Consider the following 26,116-nt stretch of genomic DNA (forward strand, 5'->3'; position numbering starts at 1 on the left):
ACTGGAGCAACATAATAAATGCAGTAGTATTGAATTATCATTTGAAGCATAAAATATTCATGAGTCTATACTAATAAAAATTAATAGCTGAATAAATGGGGAGCAGGGATAAATTTCCCTTCAAGAAAAACTTCAAATAAATTATATAGATATTCCCTCCTCCAGGAAGTGGAGCCTAACCCTTAAACCCTGACTGTAGGCTGTGCTTAAGGACTCACTTCCAAAGGACAGAGTATGGAAAACATGAAACGGTAACTTAGAACTTCCCTGGTGGCCCAGTGGTTAAGACTTCACCTTCCAATTCACAGGGTGCAGGTTCAACCCCTGGTCAGGGAGCTAAGATCCCACATGCTTCTTGGCCAAAAAACCAAAACGTAAAACAGAATCAATATTGTAACAAATCAATAAAGACTTTATAAATGGTCCACATCAGAAAGGAAGAAAAGATAACTCCACTGTGGAGAAACCTGGCACACACTTGGCCAGATGAACAAGGTTAACATCATCAGTAATAAGTAATGTCACAGAACGTAAACCTTATATGATGTCATGAGAAGGTGAGAAGGACATTTCTTCCCTATGGTCTTCCTCCCAAAAACCCATGAAAAAAAAAACAACAACACATAAACCCCAACTGAGGAACATTCCACAAAATATCTGACCAATGCTCTTCAAAACTTCCAAAGTCATGAAAAACAAGGAAAGTCTGATCAGTCACAGACTAAGGAGAAACATAACTACATGTAATCGGGATTCTGGATGGAATCCTGGAATGAATGAAGGACACTGGAGAAAACTGGTGAAATCCAAATAGACTGTGGCATTTAGTTAATAGTAATTTTAAAAGTAATGGCAAATGCGGGATTTTAGTCGTGACAAATATAAGATGTTAGCCATAGGGGAAACTAGGTGAGAAGTATACAGAAATCCTCTACACTATTTGTTCAACTTTGCTGTAAATAAAAACTATTCTAAAATGAAATACTTATCTAAAAGAATAACAGGGGAAGGCATGGATTTTTCAATAAATGGTGCTGTAAGAGTAGTTCATTCATACACATTAAATGATATTCTCTAAAATAAATTCATGATGGATAAAAAAATCTATCTGTGAAAAATCAATGTCGTGCAATTTTTAAGACAAATTATATGACCTGGAGTTAGGTAGGATATTTTAAAATAACATACAAACAGAACAAACCCTAAAGGGATAACTGATAAAGTTGACTCTATTAATATTAAAATCTTCCTCACAATAAAAGATACTGTAAAAAAAATAAAACATGAGCCCAGACAGGAAGAAAATAGTTGTATACATGGAACAGATAAATGCAAGCTTAATAAGATTCAAACTAATAATCCGATTGAAGAAAAGCAAGAAGTATGAAAAGGAAATGTGCAAAAAAAAAAAAAAAAGCCTAAGTGGAAATAAACTTATGAAAAAATGTTTAGCCTCACTTGTAATCAGGAAACTGCAAATTAATATAGTCATAAAATTTGTGTCAGACATAAAATTTTCAAAAGTGAAATGTGTGAAATCAAATACTCAGAACATTGACAAACAATGAGTATTCTCTTTCACAGTTATTGAAAATGTAAATGTGCTAAACCACATTAGAGAGTGTTTTGGCAATATCTAATAAAATCAAATGGGCCTCTACCAATGAGCCAGCAATTCTAGTTCAAGTCTGTATCCCAAGAAACATCCATGTATTCATCAAACACATACAGAAACACATAAGGCAGTGCTGTCAACACTGGCAAAATATTGGAAACAATCCAATGTAGTGGGGAGATGGGTAAATACATGCTTAATAATTAAAATATACTCCATCATATGGGTGGCTAAATAAATGGACTAAAACTCTATGCATAAAATATTGATTGTAAAAGACAATACACAGAAGATCTTCTACTGTAGACAGATTATATGCTATAATACTATCCATATATATTGGAAGGTAATAAAAATATTACACTGAATGTTAAATATAGAGATATGAATATATTAAGATATCAAATATATGAAAATAATACTATTTTTTATTTATAGATGCATATTGTATATGATAAAATTATGTATACACATACATATATATGTAAACTCAAAAAACTCTGAATTCATGTTACAAATGCATCTGGGTAGAATAAAAGATAATGAAACTGTGTGTTCAACTGTGTCTATAAGATTTTATTTCAAAAACATAATTTGAAACAAACTGATTAAGTAACATTTGCTACATTTGGGTGGTGGGGCATAAGTCTTTGTTATATTATTTTTTTATTTATGTTCACAATTTAAATGTTTTGTACAAAACCCAAGATAACTAATGAGATGTGAACTACACTCACATATTAAGCAAATCCTGAATTCATGAACTTACAGAACTAACATTTGGCAATCCTGAGTTATGTGGTTACAGAAAAGTAATGCAAATGTCATAATTTTTACCATGTAAATATAATAATTAATTTTAAAAATGAAAAGTAATGCTCAGGGAAATGGAGAGAATATCTGTTTATGGTATTTCTCTTCTTTTCATAGTAGAAATTAGAGATTCAACTAGTTGAAGGAGATGGTTATAAAGTACTCGGATTCCTTGAGTTTTTCAGATTTGACTTTATAATTACAAAGAATAATTTAGCAACTAATATTTCCTGCTATAAATAAATATTTATCAAATTTCAGGAATATCTTTAGTTGTACTTTCTTCATTTTTCTTCAAAGTCAAGAAAAAAATTAGTGTAAAATGTAATTTTTTAATAAAAATAAATTTGACCATATGATCCCATCGTTTCCTAGATTACCTCTTTATATTCATAAATATGCAGAGCCAGACACCTAAAATTATTTTCTACAAATGAAAATATTGATTATTTTAGAGGGAAGGGGAGGAATTTTAGTGATGGTTAGTATTTTTACCTGAATTTTTATGGTAAGTATAAGACACACTTATCAAAAAGAATACAACAACTATTATTTTAAGACTCATGCGGCAATGACAACGAAGCACCACATACCAGAAAAGGACAGTGTGACAAGGAAGTTTAAAGAAAGGAACACCAACTAAATTAGAAAAGTTCAAGAACAATTCAAAAAGAAAAGACTATTTTACCAGGCCTGGAAGAGTAGTGTCCCAAAGAACGGATGCTGAATGTGTGTCAGGAGCAGGAGAAACTAACTTGAAGTTGACTGATACACCGACAGTAAAATAACTGTATTCAAAAACACAGGAATATTTAACTACTAAAATATTTAAATGTTAAATATTTAAATATTAATATACTGTATAGGAAACACAGTATATCAATGATACAATTTGGAGCAGGGAAAGGCTGCTGCTGCTGCTGCTGCTGCTAAGTTGCTTCAGTCGTGTCTGACTCTGTGCAACCCCACAGACGGCAGCCCACCAGGCTCTGCCATCCCTGGGATTCTCCAGGCAAGAACACTGGAGTGGGTTGCCATTTCCTTCTCCAATGCATGAAAGGGAAAAGTGAAAGTGAAGTCGCTCAGTCGTGTCCGACTCTTAGCGACCCCACGGACTGCAGCCCACCAGGCTCCTCCGTCCATGGGATTTTCCAGGCAAGAGGACTGGAGTGGGTTGCCATTGCCTTCTCCAGCTACCCACTAGAGTATTCTTGCCTGGACAATCCCCACAGACAGAGGAGCTTGGCGGACTTCAGTCCACAAAGAGTCGGACACAACTGAGTGACTAAGCACAGAGGGAGTTGGCCATTAATACTGATATGTGTAAAGTTCTGGAAAAGGATAGAAAAATAGGATTGTTCAGAGTCAGGGAGATCACAGAAGGATTCATAGAGGACAGATTCTCAAATAGAAAATTATGAATTTTCCAGGAAGATGAGGGTTAGTATTCCATGATGGAAAAAATGATGCAAAAGGACAGAGACAATTTGTTGTGATTAAAACATGAATGAGAAGAAATGGAGAAGAGTGAGGCTGCAAAGGCAGGCCACGATAATGTTCTTGCCTTCAGTGATTTCTAAAAGAGCTTACTTCTAGCAGAAAATCACTAACAGACTTTTTAGAGTAGGGTGGAAATGGGAAATAACATGATCAAATTTGTCTTTTAAAAAAGATGCTGAGAAGGAAATGGATAAAAGGAAAGCAAAAAAGATGGATTTAAACACACAGGGAGGAAGTCATTCACGTGTATGAACCCTTGATCCAAAAGTTCAGTGAAGAAGGAAGAGTCTGAGAAATAATAATGAGGTACACTGAATCTATAGGTGGCAAATGATTTCCTGTGGGAAAGGGGGACAGGTTGGGTTAAGGACGACTGAGTGACCTGGTGGATGGTGATGCTCTTCAACAAGTGAATAATGTTGGTGGGATGGTTTGGGGGAAGTTGACTTGAGGTGCTTGGCCTGGACCAGGGCCACAAATGTCGCATCTTCTGCATCCGGTGGTAATTGAAGCCTTCAGAATGAATGAGATTGGCTGGGAAGGTCAGGAGAATGAGCAGAGCAGTGAGCTGAATGTGTAAGCTGGAAATACACCCAGTCAGGCATCCCCCTTTCTGTCCTGTACACAAGCAGCTGATTATTTTTAGGCAGCCTGTCAGATTTCATTTATCCAGCTTGTTGGTTTCAGCACTTTGTTCCATCTTGTTGATATCATTTAGCATCTTGATTCTATCAGTCAACATATTAACCATCCTAAGATGTTTCGACTGAAGACAGTTTCTGTCTAACATCACTGGTTTCCCAACTTCCTAGTAAAATAACCATGGAAAAGGATAAAATGTCACAATCACTCAAAAATTACAATTCTGTAAAACAGAAAATGCACTCTTCCTTTGCAAACATTTTTGGAACTGGTACAGAAAGCCTGAGAAGAAAAGAGTTTTCATAGAAAACTAAGCAGTGAAAAGTCAACAGGGTGATTATAAAGGAAAAAGGTTTATAAAATAAAGAACTGCAGATGAAAAGCTGTAATTGCTGAGATGAAATCCATGTTGACAGCAGAGAACGTAGGGTAAACTGTATGAAGGACACAGTTCAAAAGATGGCTCTGAATCCGGAGTAAAAGAACACAGGAGTTACTACGATACAAGTCAACATGTGTGGTGGAAATAATAGCCAAAGTTGCACTTAAAAAAAATCGTAAAATACAACAAAACAACAAAATGTAAGAACAGGAAAGTAGAAAGGGTTCATCCCAGTCAAAGGAAAACCAATGAAAATAAATCTACACTCTTTGTGCACATACCAACATAAATCCGTCAAAACCCTAAAATTCGAGCTTAAAAAACGGGGAGCAGGACAAATCCAAAGGAAGAAAATTAAAGCTGCATCTGAGGTGCAGTCTAGATGGTAGTGAATACACATGTGGATCCACTGAGTTGTCCTTCACAGCTGAAGAACCAGAAACGAAGCAGTTTTGAAAAGAAAATGCCTATCGTCTGTTGTTGAAACCCCTATTAAAAATGTACTTCAACCAATCAAGAGTTAAATTAACAATAAAATCCCAAATATGGAAAAAACTGCATATAAAAAGGATTTTCAAAAATATCATCAGCAGGAACAACATTCTACTTTTCAAAATTATCTTAAAGAGAAAGATTTTAATAAACTATACCTATTTGAATTTGCCATGAATTAAATCTGCAATAAAATAAGTATACATTAACATGCACAGTCTTGTATTTTTGTACTTTGATTTGTGCATTTGTCTTTAATGAATATATATTTTTAATAAACTTCATAATAAAACATAGTATATGTCCTTGAAATTTTATTTCCTCTGGGAAATTGATTCGTATGTCTTTGATTAGTATGACTTAATATGTCTTTGATGATTATTGAATACAGTGGTTCCAAGGTCAGAACTTTATGCCTCTCAACCAGGCAACCATCTGCCAAGTCAAATCAAATATTTTATTAACAGTTTGGGACATTTTTAAACCAAACTAAAATCTATCTAACTATAAACCACATTTTCATCTTATTCACAAGGTTACTATATAAGCCCACCAAATATATTGCTTAAATTAAGATATAATATACCATTATTCTAATTTGCAAATCTAATGTGCCAAACACAATCAAACACAAATTGAAAGAGGCTAGCTTAACCCAATATGATTTGTTTTGGGGGAGTCGGTACCACCTTCTCGGAATCACGTTTTCCTTTCTAAGAATCGAAGGGTCTCTTTTCAAATTAACCATTTATAAATTTTGCCATAGTTGCACATCTAATTCACTAACCTACCAAATAAAAAATCCAACTGTTTTTCAAAAGGTTAGATATTTAACCATCATCAAGAATCTGATACTATTTTCATTTTTAAATATTATAAGCAGTACACTCGCATATATATCTGCAGATTTCCAGTGTCTTGGGATAGTTATTCAATTCAGTCTGGAAGCAAGATTTAAAAGGCATCAGGGGAAAGACGACTGATTGATTGAGGACCAACTGAATGCCAACACCATGCTGGATTTAATCAAGTTCAACTTAATTAACTGACATAACACATCACCGAACTGGTAGGTTTCTGTCTGTTTTGGAGAAGAGAAAGCTAAGACTCTGATCTATGAAGTGACCATCTAAGATCACACAGACAGCAAGCTACTATGCTAGCACAGTGCTGAAATCCCGTGATTCCCATATTGCAGCAGTGATTCTGCTTTGTTATCCATTCAGACCACCTTTCTTTGTGATAGCTTCAAAATCAAAACTAGAGTTTAGAAATTAATTCTACCTAAACTCTACCTTTGTTTTCTTCAGCATTTTTCCCTAGTTGAAGCTAATTCTGCAACTTGGTCCTACCTGCAAATGTTCTCAAGTGACATGCCTATCTTAGTATCCTGTGTACTATCTCTAACTTCTGTACTTGTCTTTGAGCCACCTGACCCCATGGGAGATGCCCTGAGCATCAGTTTGCTATCCGTTCCTCACTGGGATCACTTGTGATGAGACAATTATCATTTTAATATTTAAATCATTTATTACTTAAAGACCTTAGAGATTTCTTATAATCCTAGATAACTGCCAAGTTATGCCTAGCTCTTTTTCTATTTTGTGTCTATTATAATAAATTTCAATAAGACAATTTCTCTTTCCCCCAAACTTCTCATAACTTGCATTATAAACACATTATTTTCTTTCTATAACAATTAAAATGTGAACAGAACCACATGGCCCCAAATACGCCATAATAAGATACTCACTTTCTAAGGAGATGCCATATCCTTTAGTAGTTATGATTTATATTTAAATGCCCTGGTTACTCTCTAAACACTTGACCTGGGCTTGTTGGAAGAAGTCCAGGTACACAGAGAAGTGAAAACCAATTCAAGGGGTATTTTTCCATCTTTGCTGTGTCATCTTTAATTTTACTGTCATATAAAATTGGACAATTTTAGCAATAATAGTGCCTTTAAAAAAAATGCGTCATATAATTAAGAACCATTAACTTCTGTTAGGGGATTTAGTTAAGTCTATATTAAGTTTATTGAAACAAAATGAATGACCTTCCATAATCTTAAAACAGAGTTATGGACCTTGAAGGCAATAAGAAACTACTCTCAGCAACTCTCTGTGGGTATTACTGCATTGTGTGCGGTTTATCACAGATGTTTTTAAAACTTTATGAGAGTTTTTATATAAACTTACTAAAAGGTTTTGGGTTTACAAAGCAACATTAGCTAGTTATAACAAGACACTCACTTTTTAGGGAGATGCTGTATTTTTTAGTAATTATGATTTGTATATTTAAGAATGAATATGTTGCTTAATAAGCAGAAATTAAAACCTAAACACAACCATTAATGACAGTTAAAAAAATAAAAAAAAAGAAACCCACGTGTTCTTGGGTTACTGAATACCAAGAACCAATACTATGGATTGGCTGGAAGATGGATGGTTCCATAGTCACTGAACACTAAGAGCAATCACCAGTTCAGTGAAACTATCTCATTTCCACTGCTGAGGATCCTGGAATCGGGGTCCTATTGTACACTGGGTGATCTCACTTCAAACTGTCACTGTATCCCTCTCGTTCTTGGTAGTGCTTGATAGAGCCTTGCTGGTACCCAAATGTGCCACGTGACAATATAAAAGCCCATTGAGGAGCTCATTATCAGCAACATATTTTTCTCCCTGGTTTTACCAGCAGCCTTGTTTTCACTACTTTATTTCTATGTCCAGCCATTTCTTCCTCCAGCTCCCAAATGCTCATCTTCATTATTATTTTCCTACTAATTCTAGGTTACCTGAGTCTGTTCCCTTATCCATTCATTCAAGCATTTGTCCAACTCTACTAAGTTCTAGCTAAATGCCAAGTCCTTTACTTATGACGGAGAATCCTAATATGAATGTTTCTACTCTCAAAGAGTTCATGGTCTAGTGTAGGAGACATAAATGAAAAGTAACAACTCAATTTAATCAGTCTGATGATAGAAACACAAAAAGAACAAAAAAAATCAACAGCTAAAATTCAGTTTAAGAAGTTCTATAAGGAAGCTGCCATGAAAAAAAGGGAAGGAAAACCATACAAGATTTTTTAAAACCTGCATCTTAAAGAAAATAAACTCGTACACTAGGTAAGTACTTGAAGTATATACATTGACATACCCACCAAGGTTAAGCAATTTGAGAAAAAATGAAACATATATATAGTTATAAAGTTGAATCTGGAGAGGTGGCTGAAGTTAAGTGAAGATAATGTGTTAAGAAGCTGAACTGTTAACTTGAAATCTATGCAGAACCATTGGAAGTTTAAAAGCGAAGGACTGACTTGATCAGAATTTATTTTACAAAGATGCTTCTGCTGGCAACACAGTTTCTCTCTGGCTTGAAAGAATTCTCCAAGAAAGAAAAAGAAGGTTGCTGTAATAAACTAATGGTCATCAAGACCTGGATATGGCAGAAAGAATACAGAAATGACACCCATTTGAGAAATTTTGGAGGTAAAAGGGAAATAATCTACTTACAGAGTTGTCTGGAGAGTATGGAATAGGTAGGTATTTAGAAGGATCTCAGTTTCTGCTCAGTTACACATAATATTCAGGACACCTCCCTGATGACCCACTGAGCTTCCAATGCAGGGGGCATGGGTTCGAGCCCTGGCTGGGGAACCAAGATCCCACATGCCTTGAAGTGCAGCCAAGAAATAAAAATAAATAAATAAAATAAAAAGTGAAATTCAAAGAGAAAGAGGATGGGATGAATAGAGAACAGGGAACTTTTAGTACAGTGAAGCTATTTGTGTGCTACCATGATACTGGATACATCTCATTATACATTTATCAAAATCTACATATCGCACAATACAGGAATGAGCCCTAGGTAGACTATGACCTTCAGTGAATAACAATGTATCACTGTCAGCTCAGCAAATGTACCACATTAATGCAAAATAATAATAATAGTTCTGAAAGAGATGGGAACACCAGACTACTTGACCTGCCTCCTGAGAAATCTGTATGCAGGTCAGGAAGCAACAGTTAGAACAACTGGATATGGAACAACAGACTGGTTCCAAATAGGAAAAGGAGTATGTCAAGGCTATATATTGTCACCCTGCTTATTTAACTTATATGCAGAGTACATCATGAGAAACGCTGGGCTGGAAGAAGCACAAGCTGGAATCAAGATTGCTAGGAGAAGTATCAATAAACTAAGATATGCAGATGACACTACCCTTATGGCAGAAAGTGAAGAAGAACTAAAGAGCCTCTTGATGAAAGTGAAAGAGGAGAGTAAAAAAGTTGGCTTAAAGCTTAACATTCAGAAAACAAAGATCATGGCATCTGGTCCCATCACTTCATGGCAAACAGATGGAGAAACAGTGGAAACAGTGTCAGACTTTATTTTGGGGGGTTGCAAAATCACTGCAGACTGTGACTGCAGCCATGAAATTAAAAGACAGTTTCTCCTTGGAAGGAAAGTTATGACAACCTAGACAGCATATTGAAAAGCAGAGACATTACTTTGCCAACAAAGGTCCATCTAGTCAAGGCTATGGTTTTTCCAGTAGTCATGTATGGATGTGAGAGTTGGACTATAAAGAAAGCTGAGTACCAAAGAATTGATGCTTTTGAACTGTGGTGTTGGAGAAGACTCTTGAGAGTCCCTTGGATTGTAAGGAGATCCAACCAGTCCATCCTAAAGGAAATCAGTCCTGAATATTCATTGGCAGGACTGATGTTGAAGCTGAAACCCCAATACCTTGGCCACCTGATGCAAAGTGCTGACTCATTGGAAAAGCCCCTGATGCTGGGAAAGATTGAGGGTAGGAGGAAAAGGGGACGACAGAGGATGAGATGGTTGGATGGCATCACCGACTCAATAGGCATGAGTTAGAGTGAACTCCGGGAGTTGATGATGGACAGGGAGGCCTGGCATGCTGCAGTCCATGGGGTCGCAAAGAGTCAGACATGACTGAGCAACTGAACTGAACTGAGCTGAATAATAATTGGGGAAATTGGGGGAGAGGGTATTTGGAAACTCTCTATACTTTCCACTCAATTTTCCTGGAAACTTAAAACCATTCAAGAACACAGTCTAGTTTTCAAAATTAGAAGGTGTGAGAAATTGCAATTTGAGTCCCTGGGGCATGACGCTTTAGGGTAGCCATAGAGAAGGATCATCTTCTTGAACAGTCTATACAGTAAGCCTGAGGAAGCCCTGTCTCTACATTTATTTAGGATCCCAACACCGGCTTCAGCAAACTGGGTTCCAAGCCTTTCATGTTTCTTTCACCACATGATGCTTTAGCTCTGGAGGTGACAGGAAAGAAACAAAAATGCACCCTACTACAGGAGTGGTACAATTCATTTCCCCCTCATGAAACCAGTTTTCCTGAATTATATCAAGTTTGCTAATACATTGCACACTCATAAGCCTGAGTCTGAATACAAATGCTACAGCCAGTTTGTGCCTGTGGATGATTTATCACAGCCATAAAAATCTGGAGCTTTTCAATCCAGGAATCGCATGGTTCCAACGTGAAGCAGCGCACAGACTGCAGGCTGCATTTCCTGCAATGCTGATGGGTACATGAGTACAGGAGCAACAGAGGAATAAAAAGGACAATGAGAAAAAAATCAAAGATACAGAAAATCTCCAATGTGACCTTTAGTAAAAGGTATTCTATTAACACTTTCCCCAGCAGGAGACAGACTTGTATATCTAACATAAGCCTTTGCCCTCAAGATGAAAGAAAGAAAAACAAACAGAAAACAAAGCCAGCTCCTTTGCATACAGATCTATACATGGAGTGTGACCCAAAGTACAGGGAGCACAGAACATATTACATCAGAGTTTAGGAGTGACATTCCTCATCCCCAGCTGCTGCAGACACACTCCTAGGGGTGTGCAGTTCATCATCTCCCAAGGGTGTTCATTCAACTTCAGATAGGTTTGACACCAGGAAGGGACATTTTGTTGCTGAGCTAAACTCTCTATCTTGACTAATCCGACTCAAAGTTCCCCATTCCCTATATATTAACAAAGAGAACAAATTTTCCTTCAAAAATTAATTCAGTCATTTACTATATATTAGGCATGCATAGTTTACGCTATGGACTGAATGCTGTGTCCTGGCTCTCCCCTCAAATTCACCTGTTGAATCCCTCATCTCTGATGTGATGATATTTGGAGGTGGGTCTGTAGCTCAGATGGTAAAGAATCTGCCTGCAACACAGAAGACCCAGGTTCAGTCCCTGGGTTGGGAGGATCCTCAGGAGAAGGAAATGGTAATCCACTCCAGTACTCTTGCCTGGAGAATCCCATGGACAGAGGAGCCTGGCGGGCTACAGTCCATGAGGTCACACAGAGTCAGACATGACTAACTAACACTACACTACACTACTACAGGGTCATGAGGGTGGAGCCCCTTGATGAGATCAGTGACCTTATACAAAAAGAAAAGAGACCAGTGGTCCCTCTCTCTCCATCACACAGAGAGAAGAAGGTCATCTGCAAGCCCTGGAAGAAGACTCTCACCAAGAACCAAGCCGCTGGCACTGAGATCTTGGACTTCCCAGCCCCTAGAGCTGTGAGAAATAAATTCGTATTGTTTAGGTCACCCGGTCTATGATATTTTGTTATGGCAGCTGACCTGTGCTAGACACTGTGCCAAGGGTTGGTTATACAATGGGGAACAAACAAACTCAGTATCCAGATCCAAGGAATTTCTGATCTAGAAAGATGGATGCATCGTAGCAAACAGTAAACACATAAACTCATTTATACACGATGTGACAATTGCTAAGAAAGAAAAGTACTGAAGTATATGAAAGAGAAAAACAGAAAAGGGTGATGTAATTTGAGGAGTACCCAGGAAGGGCCACTATGAAGAGGTGACATTTGAGTAGAGACTTGAAAAATGAGTCAGTGTTGGCTAGGTCAAAAGCATGGAAGAGCATTCCAAAAATAACTAGCTTAGTGAAGGCCATGGAGCAGAAAATTAACTGTAATCTTCAAGGAGCACTGTGAAGCCAGGAAAGCAAGAGCACTAAGAAAAAAGATTAAATACAGTTAGACAGAGGACAGGACAAGGCAATGGCACCCCACTCCAGTACTCTTGCCTGGAGAATCCCATGGATGGAGGAGCCTGGTAGGCTGCAGACCATGGGGTCGCTAAGAGTGGACACGACTGAGCCACTTCACTTTCACTTTTCCCTTTCATGCATTGGAGAAGGAAATGGCAACCCACTCCAGTGTTCTTGCCTGGAGAATCCCAGGGACCGGGGAGCCTAGTGGGCCGCCGTCTATGGGGTCGCACAGTCGGACACGACTGAAGCGACTTAGCAGCAGCAGCAGCAGCAGACAGAGGACATGCAGAATGCCCCTACAGCTTTGTAGAAAGTCAGAAATCACGTAGTGCCAGTCTTCCAACTTTGTTCTTTTTCAAAATTCTGTTTCTCATTCATCTTTTCCAGTTCTATGTTCTGAAGTCTGCTGGAGTTTTAATGGATATTGTATTGAACCTGTAGCTCAATTAGGAAGATTCGCCCTCTCAACAGTATTGAGAATTCAAATCCATGAATATTGGATATCTTTCCACTTATTTAGATTTTTAATTTTTCTTGATGACATTTTCCACTAAATTTTCTGCTAAGAGTTTAATATTTATACACTTTAAAAAATATTCCTATGAACTTTATACCTTTGGGAATATTGTAATTTTTTTTTTAATTTGTCTTCCAATTGTTGGTTTACTAGTAGGTAAAAACATAATTGGTTTTTATATAGGGATTTTGTTTCTGGAAACTTATGAAGATTTATTTATTAGACAATTTTATTAGAAGACTGTTAGGATTTTTCACAAAGATGATGATGTCATCAGAAAATAGACAGTGGAATTTCTCAAGTCTGTGAAAGTGAAAGTGTCTGTGGTGCAGTCATGTCCAGCTCTTTGTAATCCCAAGGATTGTGGCCCACCAGGTTCCTCTGTCCATGGAATTCTCCAGACAGGAATACTGGAGTGGGTTGCATTCCTTTCTCTAGGGGATCTTTCCGACCCAGGGATCGAACCCGGGTCTTCTGCATTACAGGTAGATTCTTTACTGTCTGAGCCACCAGGGAAGACCCTTCTCACGTCTATACAACTTCACTTCTTTTATTGCTTGTTGGCCACACAAGGGCCTGAAATATTATGTTAGGGAAAAAGCATCATTAAATCTGTTGTTACTAGTCAGTTATCTGTTTGTGCCTGTTATCAGGGTATGGAAATTTCTTTTTATATATTTATTCATTAATCATGAATGGGAATTTATTTTGTCAGATTATTTTCTGCATCATTTGAGGTGATCACATATGTGATTTTTGTCCTTGATTTTTTTTGTGGTGAATCACATTAATTGGCTCTCAAATACTGAAACAAGTTATATTCCAAGGATAAGACTGTGATGGAATATGATGTATTATCCTGTTTATATATTTGTAGATTCAATGTGCTACCATTTTGGTGAGGATATTACATCTAAGTTCATAGGGGATATTGGGCAGTGACTTTCTTTTCTTGTAATATCTTTTTTGGCTTTTGGTATCAGAATTATATCAGTTTCATTCAATGAATTAAAAAACATTTTCTCCCCTATCTTCTGAAAGAGTTTACAATTAGTGTTATTTAATTGAGTGTTGGCTAGAACATACCATTGATGCCATCTGGGCCTGGAATTTCATTTGTAGTGAGGCTTACAAATCTAATATCTTTAATAGATTTATCAATATTCATATTTTCTTTTTTTTAATCAGTTTTCATAAACTGTTTTTAAACAAATGTATCCATTTCATTAAGCTGTTAAATTTACTGGGACAAAGGTGTTCATAATATCATCTTACTATTCACTTAATGTTTAAAAGATCTATGGTGAAATCCCCACTTTCAATCCTGATATTAATACTTTCAGTTTTTTCTAATTTTTCTTGAATAGTCTTGCTTGAGGTTTATTAGCTTTATTAAACTTATCAAACAACCAAATCAAATTAAGACTTTGCTAATTTTCTGTGTTGTTAAACATACTCTATGTCTTTCTTAAAAGTTGCTTTGAGTTTAGCCTGTTCTTATTTTTTTAATCTTTTTTGAGAGGGAAACTAAGAATCTCAAATTTAAGCATTTTTTGTTACTTATTAGGCATTTAAGGCTATAAACATTCCTTTAAGCATGGTTTTACCTGCATTCCACACATTTTGATATGTTGTATTTTCATTATCACTTACTTAGAAGTATGTTTTTACATTTATGATTTTTTTCTTTGACCCGTAGGTTTAGAATTATGCTATTTAAATTTCATTGGGAATTTTCTAGTTTTTTTTTAAATGATTTCTATTTTAACTTAATTATAGTGCTAGAACATACTTTGTCAGATTTTGAAATTGACTGCGACTGAGATTTAACTCCATGGCCCAATGAACGCTGCATCTTGGTGAATGCATACTTGAAAAAGATGTGTGCTCTGCAATTGTTGGGCAGTGTTCTGTAAACGCCAATTATGTCACATGGATTGACAGCGTTATTTAGATCTTCCACAACCTTATTAGGGTTTCCCTGGTGGCACAGATGGTAAAAAATCCTCCTGCAATGGGGGAGACCTGGATGTGCTCCCTGGGTTGGGAAGATCCTCTGGAGGAGGGCATGGCAACATGCTCCAGCTCCAGTATTCTTGCCTGGAGGATTCCCATGGACACAGGAGCCTGGCAGGCTACAGTCCATGGGGTGACAACTGACGGACATGACTGACCGACTAAGCACAGCACAGCATATAGCCTTATAAGGTGTTTTGTTGTTGTTTTTGCATATTCGTTATGTCAAGTTCTAAGAGAATGAAATTAAAATTTGGACTATATTAGATGTTTCTATTTGTCCTATTGTATTTTTCATTTTAAAAAATCATTTTGTATAATAATAGAGCCTCGGATCTGATACAATAATTCAGAAATATAAAACAAATAACTACAAAAGTTAGGAGATACTGGAACAGCATTTCCTCAGAAAAAGCTACTAACTCTGTATCATTCTGATGTGGACACCTATAGTCATCTGGGGTGAAATGTGAAGACGGGCCAGTGATCCAGCCAAGGGGGGAAAGACTTGTCAAATTTTATATCATAAACTTGGATGTTTGTCACATGGTATAAACATATTTGGAATTATTCTTTTATCACTATGTCATCCCCTATAATACTGTAAGGCATAAAGTCTACTTTGTTTAATATTCAGATGGTCTCTTATACTTTTATAACAGTCTCTTATATATACAATTTGCATGGTATATCTTTTCCTTCTTTCTCAATCCACCTGTTCAGTTCAGTGCAGTTCAGCTGCTCAGTCGTGTCCAACTCTTTGCAGCTCCATGAATCACAGCACAACAGTCCTCCCTGTCCATCACCGACTCCCGGAGGATATCCAAACTCATGTCCATTGAGTCGGTGATGCCATTGAACCATCTCATCCTCTGTTGTCCCCTTCTCCTCCTGTCCTCAATCTTTCCCAACATCAGGGTCTTTTCAAATAAGTCAGCACTTTGCATCAGTTGGTCAAAGTATTGGCGTTTCAACTTCAACATTAGTCCTTACAAAGAAATCTCAGGGCTGATCTCCTTCAGAATGGTCTGGTTGGATCTCCTTGCAGTCCAAGAGACTCTCAAGAGTCTTCTCCAGCACCACAGTTCAACAGCATCAATTCTTCAGCACTCAACTTTCTTTATAGTTCAACTCTCACATCCATACATGACTACTGGAAAAACCATAGCCTTGACTAGATGGACCTTTGTTGGCAAAGTAATGTCTCTGCTTTTTAATATGCTGTCTAGGTTGGTCATAACTTTGCATCCAAGGAGTAAGCATCTTTTAATTTCATGGCTGCAATCACCATCTGCAGTGATTTTGGAGCCCCAAAAAATAAAGTCTGACACTGTTTCCACTGTTTCCCCATCTATTTGCCATGAAGTGATGGGACCAGATGCCATGATCTTAGTTTTCTGAATGCTGAGCTTTAAGCCAACTTTTCACTCTCCTCTTTCACTTCCATCAAGAGGCTCTTTGCTGCTGCTGCTAAGTCGCTTCAGTCGTGTCCGACTCTGTGTGACCCCATAGATGGCAGCCCACTAGGCTCCTCTGTCCCTGGGATTCTCCAGGCAAGAATACTGGAGTGGGTTGCCATTTCCTTTTCCAATGCATGAAAGTGAAAAGTGAAAAGTGAAGTTGCTCAGTCGTGCCCGACTCTTAGTGACCCCATGGACTGCAGCCTACCAGGCTCCTCCATCCATGGGATTTTCCAGGCAAGAGTACTGGAGTGGGGTGCCATTGCCTTCCCCTTTAGGTCTTCTATACTTTCTGCCATAAGGGTGGTGTCATCTGCATATCTGAGGTTATTGATATTTCTCCCAGCAATCTTGATTCCAGTTGTGCTTCATCCAGCCCAGCGTTTCTCATGATGTACTCTGCATATAAGTTAAATAAGCAGGGTGATGATATACAGTCTTGACATACTCCTTTTCCTATTTGGAACCAGTCTGTTGTTTCATGTCCAGTTCTAACTGTTGCTTCCTGACCTGCATACAGGTTTCTCAAGAGGCAGGTCAGGTGGTCTGGTACTCCCATCTCTTTCAGAATTTTGCACAGTTTATTGTGATCCACACAGTCAAAGGCTTTGGCATAGTCAATAAAGCAGAAATAGATGTTTTTCTGGAACTCTCTAGCTTTTTCGATGATCCAGCAGATGTTGGTAATTTGATCTCTGGTTCCTCTGCCTTTTCTAAAACCAGCTTGAACATCAGGAAGTTCACGGTTCACATATTGCTGAAGCCTGGCTTGGAGAATTTTGAGCATTACTTTGCTAGCATGTGAAATGAGTGCAATTGTGTGGTAGTGTGAGCATTCTTTGGCATTGCCTTTCTTTGGGATTGGAATGAAAACTGACCTTTTCCAGTCCTGTGGCCACTGTTGAGTTTTCCAAATTTGCTGACATATTGAATGCAGCACTTTCACAGCATCATCTTTTAGGATTTGAAATAGCTCAGCTGGAATTCTATCACCTCCACTAGCTTTGTTCGTAGTGATGCTTCCTAAGGCCCACTTGACTTCACATTCCAGGATGTCTGGCTCTAGGTCAGTGATCACACCATCGTGATTATCTGGGTCATGAATATCTTTTTTGTATAGTTCTTCTGTGTATTCTTGCCACCTCTTCTTAATATCATCTGCTTCTGTTAGGTCCATATCATTTCTGTCCTTTATTGAGCCCAACTTTACATGAAATGTTCCATTGGTATCTCTAATTTTCTTGAAGAGATCTCTAGTCTTTGCTATTCTATTGTTTTCCTCTATTTCTTTGCATTGATCACTGAGGAAGGCTTTCTTATCTCTCTTTGCTATTCTTTGGAACTCTGCATTCAAATGGGTATACCTTTCCTTTTCTCCTTTGCTTTTAACAGCTATTTGTAAGGCCTCCTCAGACAGCCATTTTGCATTTTTGCATTTCTTTTTCTTGAGGATGGTCTTGATCCCTGTTTCCTGTACAATGTCATGAACCTCTGTCCATAGTTCCTCAGGCACTCTGTCTATCAGATCTAATCCCTTAAATCTATTTCTCACTTCCACTGTATAGTCATAAGGGATTTCATTTAGGTCATACCTGAATGGTCTAATGGTTTTCCCCACTTTCTTCAATTTAAGTCTGAATTTGGCAATCTACCTGTGTTTATGTTAAAAATGCTGTAAACAGCAGATTTTTCCAGTTTTACAGCTGTTAATGATAGGAGGTCTAGTCAGATACCTGTAACTTATCATGGCATGTGGAGTAAGTCTCATATTCTTTGTCTTGAGTACCATTAATATGCACCACCTTTCTTTTCCAGTTTGTGGTACCCTGAAGGCAGGAACTGATGGATAGCTCTATTAAAATGCATTTGTTAGTTTCAGCCAATCGCTTCAGGCTATTAGGATTTCATAGATCACTTTTTTTCTAATTGTTGGCAGAGCTGTCCAAACTTTAATGTGAATAAAAATCACTTGGAGACCTACTTAGATACAAATTCTGGTTTGTGAGATCTGAGGTAAGGACTGAGAGCCTTATGCCAGCAATACTGGTCTGGGTCCACACAATGAATAGCATGGATGTGTAAGTCTTGCTATCTCACCAAGAGTCAACCAGTATGCTTCTCTGTCACAGCATACTAACTTGTATGATTTGATGGTGAAAAGTGAATATGTGAAAGTGTGAAGCTAGCACATGTAATAAAGTAGAGGACAGTGGGACCAGAGGCAACCTGAAGAGTGTTACCATCACCAAAGTCATTCAGATTTAAATACTCAGCATACAAAGCTGCCAAAAACCCCTACAAACTTGCAAAGTAAATTCAGGTCACATCCAACTGTTTATGATTCCTGTTCAATGTCTTACTCCACAAATGAATTTTAAAAATAGAAACCTCACATCCAAATTTACAAAACGGAAAATGACAAAACTTTCAGAAAAACAAACAAAATATCCAAGATTATCTTCAGGTCTACGACCTGGCAGAGTTAGACAACACCAAAAGCATGATTCACAAAAGAATAAATGTGTAAATTGAACCTCATAAAAATTACAAACTTTTCTTTGTGAAAGACTTTGTTAAGAACTTGAAAAACAAACTTCAGAGCAGGGGGAAATATTTGCAAACCATACATCTGGCAAGGAACCAGTGTCTAAAATAGATAAAGAACTTTCCAAATTCAACGTTAATAAACAATCCAGTGAGAAAATGGGCAAAATACATAAAGATATATTTCATCAAAGAAAATATAGCAATAAGCATAGGAAAAGGAATTCACTATAATTAGTCATTAGGGGAGCAAAAAGCCACAGTGCACTATCACATCATGACTGCTGCTGCTGCTGCTGCTAAGTCGCTTCAGTCATGTCCGACTCTGTGCCACAGACGGCAGCCCACCAGGCTCCCCGTCCCTGGGATTCTCCAGGCAAGAATACTGGAGTGGGTTGCCATTTCCTTCTCCAATGCATGAAAGTGAAAAGTGAAAGTGAAGTCGCCCAGTCGTGTCGGACTCTAGCGACCCCATGGACTGCAGCCTACCAGGCTCCTCCGTCCATGGGATTTTCCAGGCAAGAGTACTGGAGTGGGGTGCCATTGCCTTCTCCCACATCATGACTACCAGAAGGTAAAGTAAAAAAATACTGATACACTAAATACTGGCAAAGATGCAAAGAAACTAGATCATTTCTACATCCATAGTAGTAATTTAAAGTGACAGTTACTCTAGAAAGCAGTTTGATCATTTTTTTTTATAAAACTCAACATGCTATTACCATGAGATACAGCAATTGCATTCTTAGATATGTATTACCCATTAATGAAAATGCATGTTCACACAAAAACCTTCACACAAATATGCACAATGGCTTTTTTCTTAATTGCCCCAAACTGGAAAAAACCTAGATATCCTTCAATGGGGGGATTGTTAAATAAATTGTGTTACATTAGATTCTACTGAGCAACGAAAAGCAATGAGCTATTAATACACATAACAATTCGAAAGAATCGCCAGAGAATTATACTGAAAGAAAAAGCTAATCCTCAAAGTGTGATTCTATTTATACACTACATATTTGAAATGACAAATTTCAGAGACAGAGAGCACATTAGTGTCTGCTAGGTGTTAAGAATGGGACAAGAGGCAAAGAAGTAAGGAGGTGGGTGTGGTTATAAAAGAACAACACAAGGAATTCTTGTAGAAACAAAATCATCATACTTAGTATCTTTACTGTGGTGGTGGATACACAAATCCACGTATACAATAAGACTGTACAGAATCAAATGCATACACACACACAGAGAGAAATGAGTACAAGGATGAGATGAGAAATTTGAATAGAATCAGTCAATTGGATCAATGTTCATATCCTGGTTTTGCAATATGCTACCATTGGGTGAAACTGGCTAAACGATATTCTGAGATCTCTCTGCATTATTACTTATAATTGCAAGTTAGTCTACAATTCTCTCAATAAAAATGTCAATTAAAATTAAAACTAGACCATATCATTCTGAATTTTTAATCCTAATCAAGGAATCTCTCCTCTTTCAAATAGGCACTTGGGAGCTACCGAAGCTGGTTGAGTATGGATGACTTGACTAGGATCGTGGATCAAAAGAATTGATATAATGACAGTAAGTATGATGAATTAAAGGAGAAATTACCGAAGGCAGGGACACAGAAAAGCATAATCAGGGATAAAGAAAGAAGTGATATTGAGGTTGATATTGCACTCAAAGAAGTGTGGACTAAATCTGTGCCACTGGTCAGTTCAGCAACCACATAGCCAGCAGATGTTCATTTTATCCAAGTTCTTTTGTAATTCACACAGTATGTGAGAATCTGATTATAAAGCAAAGGCATTTCTGAGTTATTTCACTATGTTGAACTAATTCTTTTATGCCCTATTTTTAACATTTTGGTTAAAATGAAACGTTTTTAGTTCTTGGTTTCAATAATTTTACAATTTTATAACTGTAAGTGAAATACATTTTCTAATCACTACAATAATTAGCATGTTTTAAAAAATATTTTTTTAGATGTTTGAAGATTGGAGAATTGGAGAAATGTATTAGATTTGTGGTTTTAATGAAATGTTTAGAAAATTTTGATTAAATAAGTTTGTAATCAATATTGAAATGTCTGAGGACATCTCATTTGCTGATTTTTTTATTTTTTGACTTATTAGTTACAGGTAGAATTTAAATGTTCAGAGAAATACTAGTCAGTGAATTTATGCATGTATTTAATTGTACATAAAATAAAATCCAACAGGAGTGAAGGTCCTCATGGGACGACCCAGAGGGATGGTATGGGGAGGGAGGAGGGAGGAGGGTTCAGGATGGGGAACACATGAGAAATAAAGGAATAAAAAATTAAAAAAAAAAAGATTACTACCATCAAACTGCAGATCCAGAGGCAGTCCTTCTCTGCCTCCACGACACCAGGCCACCATGGCCAGGTCTGCATTCTCTCTTTACAGCCTTCTGGAAGGAGTAATGGATCTTACCTTATGGGGTTGTCCATCCTGGACACCGTGAGGAAGGCAGCGAGATTGGCTGTGTAGGAGGAACACACGATAAGAGTGAAGAGCCACCAGCTGCCCATCACAATTCTCATGGCCATGGAGTTCGCTGAGGATTCTCCACCTGCAGGACACAGGCAAAGGGGATTGGTCTGGGGTTTCTGCTCTCACTCCTATCCCCAGAAATTCTCTGCCCTGCAGCCAGGCATAGGGAACCACCCCTGGTGATGAGCTGAGGATCAAGAAAGTGACTGCCAGCTGCTTACGGTGGACTCTGACAGTTCCGGAAATAAAATCCTAGGACCACCAACCTCAGAAAGGGGTGGAGGACCACAAAATACAGGAAAGCTAGGCTTGGCATTTTTAGTGATAGGATGTTTTTGAAAATGCCAACAGTAGAGTTCTGAATATCAAACTCTTCCCCTTAGAAGATTCTCCTCACTGTGTTGAGAATTTCCAGGGTTGCAACCCTATGTAAGGTCCCTATCCGTTTTAAATTCACATGAAACAGTCTCAGGAATTCTGTAAATGTAAAATTGCCTTTTACCTAGAGGGTTCTCTAGCTTTTTTTTAAGCCTCAGAAATGAGATGCACCATATCACTTTTATTAACATTCAGCCCTCACTAGATGACTTTTTTCTATGATTTTCAGAAATCACTGTATATGACTTATAGTCCGAAGCTGCCTCTTTGAGGTCAATCGTTCCTCCTCGGTGTCTCAGGGGGTAGCAGAAGAAAGCTCCTTGCTGACTGTTATTATATAACCTCTCGAGCAGATAATACATATTTTGCTATGGTGCAGATAAGTCCAGGACTCACATTAGGAACTTTGCAATTCTGTTGTTTCCCATCAAAACTGTAACTCCCCAACTGCTATCTAGATTTCTCTGAGATAGGAGACTGAATCTCAAGAATGGCTGGAGTATTGCTTCGATGATTGCAAAACAATTGTGATTTTTTAGCCCATGAAGACTTCACATTTAAGCAAGATAGCTTCATTTGACAACCCCGTCTGCATAACAATCAATCTAATGTGGGAGGGGAGGAAAGTGCAAGGCAGAACTAGAAGTTAATTTTATCTAAAGAGGAAAATCAGGACTCGAAGTTCTTTTTTTTTTTTTTAATCATTTCATTTACTTTCTATCTGATAATACGTGGAGTACAGCATGATATCAGGACCACCTTAGAAATTAAATAAAATTGCATTTAAAATGACTTTGGGAACATGAACCTAAGAATGTCGTCAGTGGACAAGTCCTTCCAGGACCTTGGGGTTACTCCAGCATGGAGAAACCGGGAAGGTACCTTGCTGTACAAAGGCTCCGTAGACAATCCAGATGGCGCTGTGCAAGGTGGCGGAAGCAGAGGGCCGGGGCTGGGCTGCACTCTGAGCCCTCACGGCCTGAATCCGGTTCAACACGAATATCAGCACACCAACCACGGGGATGGCTGCCGCAATGCAAGCCCACACGGCAAAATCAAATGGAGCGAAGAGGGAGAAGATGCTGATTTTCTCCTCGGGCTTCTTGATGAGGATTCCCACCGAGTAGTCCATGTACCGCTTGCTGAAGTCCACAACGCTCTCCCTCTCCGGGGTGATGGTGATGGCGGAGATGGCCAGATCTGCTCTCTGAAAGGCAAACCATCTGGTCAGAAGGCAGTCCTCAGATTACTCTGGGTTCTACCTTCGCCCAAGGCCTGTCCACTGCCCTTTGGGTTGTTCAGAGGAAAAGGCTGCAAGTGTTGACGCCTCATGACTTTGAACGTTGTAAGGAAAATCCAGCATCAGGTTGTCTGCCATTACCACCTTCAACTTACATATGTCTCCCTAAACCCCAAAAACTCCTGGAAACCACTTCTGGAGGAAAGAGTCTATCACCATTTTCATTTCTGTGTGAATTGTAGGTTTTCTTCAATTTCTTAATGATTCCGTTAGTGAACTATCTTTTTACTTTTACTGGTATTTCGATCTTACTGCCCACCCTTCCCCCCAACCTGTCTTCTGGACTTGTCTTCATCCTTCCTATACTTCAGGACCACAGGGACACTCCATTATTCCATCAAACCTCTCCAAACTCCATCAGCCCACACAGATATATCTCTTCTCTAAAATACTTTTGAAGTTATATGGAGAGTGTAGAACTACCTTGAATCTCATTAGGGCATCAGTCCTAAGTTGCTTTATATGCAGGCTCTATGCCAGAGAGTAGCATATTCCAAGAAAAAAGGGATCATCTTCCTTCTTCCACTTCCCTTTACTCATGGCTTCTCAGACACATGGTTGCTTCTTCCTTTAGTAAAGCCATGCAGTAAAGGGGCCCCCAGGGCATCCACTGCTGTGACCTCAAAAGTACCTCCCAAGATTTTTGCTTTCCAAGATAAGCTTAATTTAAAAATAGACAAAGACCCCATTAAGATGAAACTAGATTGTGAGGTTAAAGCTGCCAAGACTGGTACAGACTAAGATCCTTACGCCTGAGTTGATGCTGGCATAAGAGCATTAAAATTGTACAGTGATCATCTCTATCTTGGCTCTCTAAGTAGGAGGCACTGTCAGAACTAGGTTTATTTTAGAATGACCAGTTGTGACAGCTTATCCAAACTACATATTCAAACTGGGGAAAACCACGTAGAAGAACTTTATCAGGTCCAATACGCAGGCTGGAGGGGCAGATATACTGATTTCCAAACTGAAATCTAACATACCTAGGATAAAGAGAAAAACTCTTGGAGGTGACCATGTCAGCTCTCAAACTTGCCACATGTGCATTTCTCATTCTTGCTTCTCTTCTCAGAAACCCAAGATCCAGGGAGGGGTTTTTGTTTGTTTGTTCTGTTTATGCTTGGAGAATATTTAAGGACTGAGAAGGAAATCTAGGGGATCAGGATAGGTTAACAACAGAGGATGGAGGGAAACTAACATATGAAACCGGGTCCAGAGCAGAAGCAAGGGAGGTGACTGGTGACACCAGTGAGGGCTGAGCTGTAATAGGAGGAAAAACACTCCCCGCTCTGAATCTGGAGGTGAGAGCACTTGTCTGCAGATGTGATCTTTATAGGAAGTTGAAATAGAATCTCATGTCCAGATGTCTTCATTTCTTTCCTTAATAGAGAAGTACTTCTTTTTTCTAGTTTAAGATAGGAGATTATTAGGTTGCTTGAGGAGAAAGATAAAATTTTGCAACAGTTTCTAAGGAATGTTGCCAAGGGACCCAGTAAAGGCCATGTTAAGGAACTGGGGCTGTCCTGAAGGCCCAGCCGAGGTGATGGCCACACATCGTTTATGCATCTATCTGGACAAACTTGTGGTTTTCTCCTCTAATTGCACAGAGCCGCTGGATGTCAGAGTCAGAAGGTAGGTAATAGAACCAAGTCAGGGTTTCAAGGTAACAAGAAATCAAAAATAATTTAGGAGAATCACAAAAGATGAAGGAACAGGGGTTTATCTGGACAACCACAGAGGGCACGCCAGGCGGGAAAGGATGCCATACCAGAAAGGCATAGAAATCTTAGAGAAGAATGAACCTCAAATACATGTGCCAAGTGAAAAGTGTCAGAGACAAAAGACTGGTATGGTATGACTGCTTTTATAGTACATATTTGCAAAAGCAAATCTATTGACTCAGAAAGTAGATTAAGGGTTGCCTAGGGCTGGGTTGGAATGGGATTAATTGTAAATGAGTATGACGAATCTCATTGGGGTGATGGAAGTGTTGCAAAATTAGACATGGTGATGGTTGCACAGCTCACTAAATTTCCTAGAAATCATGAATGATACATCTGAAATGGGTACAGATTATATATAAATTATTCCACAATAAAGTTGTTATGGGTTTGGCTTTTGTTTTCACCTCCTTTTTTATATTAAGTTGATTTAATGAGCAATTTCTTGTCATTAACAGGATTAGAATGCATGCTACTGGAAAAAAATGACAGCTTAGGAGAAACTGGAGAGAACACAGGTATCCTGTCTGCATTTATGGGTTTATAAAGAAAAGGGCTTGTGTTTTAAGATAAAATGCCGGAGTCAGAAGGATGACAGGTTGTAGTCATGGAGTGGGACAGTGACAGCAACATGTAAGATGCTAACAGGATGCACGGGGACGGGTGCTCCAAGGTCACTGGAGATGAATGGTCAAAGCACTGGAAGCCCAGGGTTATCTGTAGGGATGTCAGAAATGTCCAGATTGATGGTGAGGGAGGACTTGAGCAGATCCACCAATGTAAACGGCTGTCAGTAAATAACCCAGAGGCCACAGGATGGCAAGGGAGAGGAGAGGGACACAGTGAGTTGGCCTCGTGCCGTGGGGACCAGGTTCTACGGCAAAGAGGAAGAGGAAAGATTTGAAATTGACCTGAGGCACTAGGGACTGAGATTTCACTTACCATAGCAACGCAAACACACCTGCACACTCATTCACACACACACATGCACGTGCACACACACAAGACACACCCGCCCGCTGCTGTGGGCCATGGAGAAGAGATTAAGCACGCACCCGTCTTCCCCACACCCCCGTCCCCGTGAGCACTGGGCTCCTACTGCAGCTCAAATGTGGGGGTGGATTTCATGAAGG

General features: G+C 38.5%; 1 protein-coding gene across 5 annotated transcripts in view; it reads right to left on the bottom strand.

Annotated features, from left to right (window-relative positions):
• Positions 1-26,116, bottom strand: part of GRID1 (glutamate ionotropic receptor delta type subunit 1) — a 692,098-nt gene that overhangs the window by 94,637 nt on the left and 571,345 nt on the right. For all 5 annotated transcript variants that reach the window (XM_061405546.1, XM_061405545.1, XM_061405544.1 and 2 more), the window contains 2 exons: positions 22,845-23,169; positions 21,525-21,663 (listed from right to left, as the gene is read on the bottom strand). In XM_061405546.1, coding sequence (XP_061261530.1) covers positions 21,525-21,663; positions 22,845-23,169 — 464 coding nt within the window. The remainder of the gene's footprint in view (positions 1-21,524; positions 21,664-22,844; positions 23,170-26,116) is intronic.

The sequence above is a fragment of the Bos javanicus genome, chromosome 28 (genome assembly GCF_032452875.1).
Source record: "Bos javanicus breed banteng chromosome 28, ARS-OSU_banteng_1.0, whole genome shotgun sequence".
Taxonomy (NCBI): domain Eukaryota; kingdom Metazoa; phylum Chordata; class Mammalia; order Artiodactyla; family Bovidae; genus Bos; species Bos javanicus.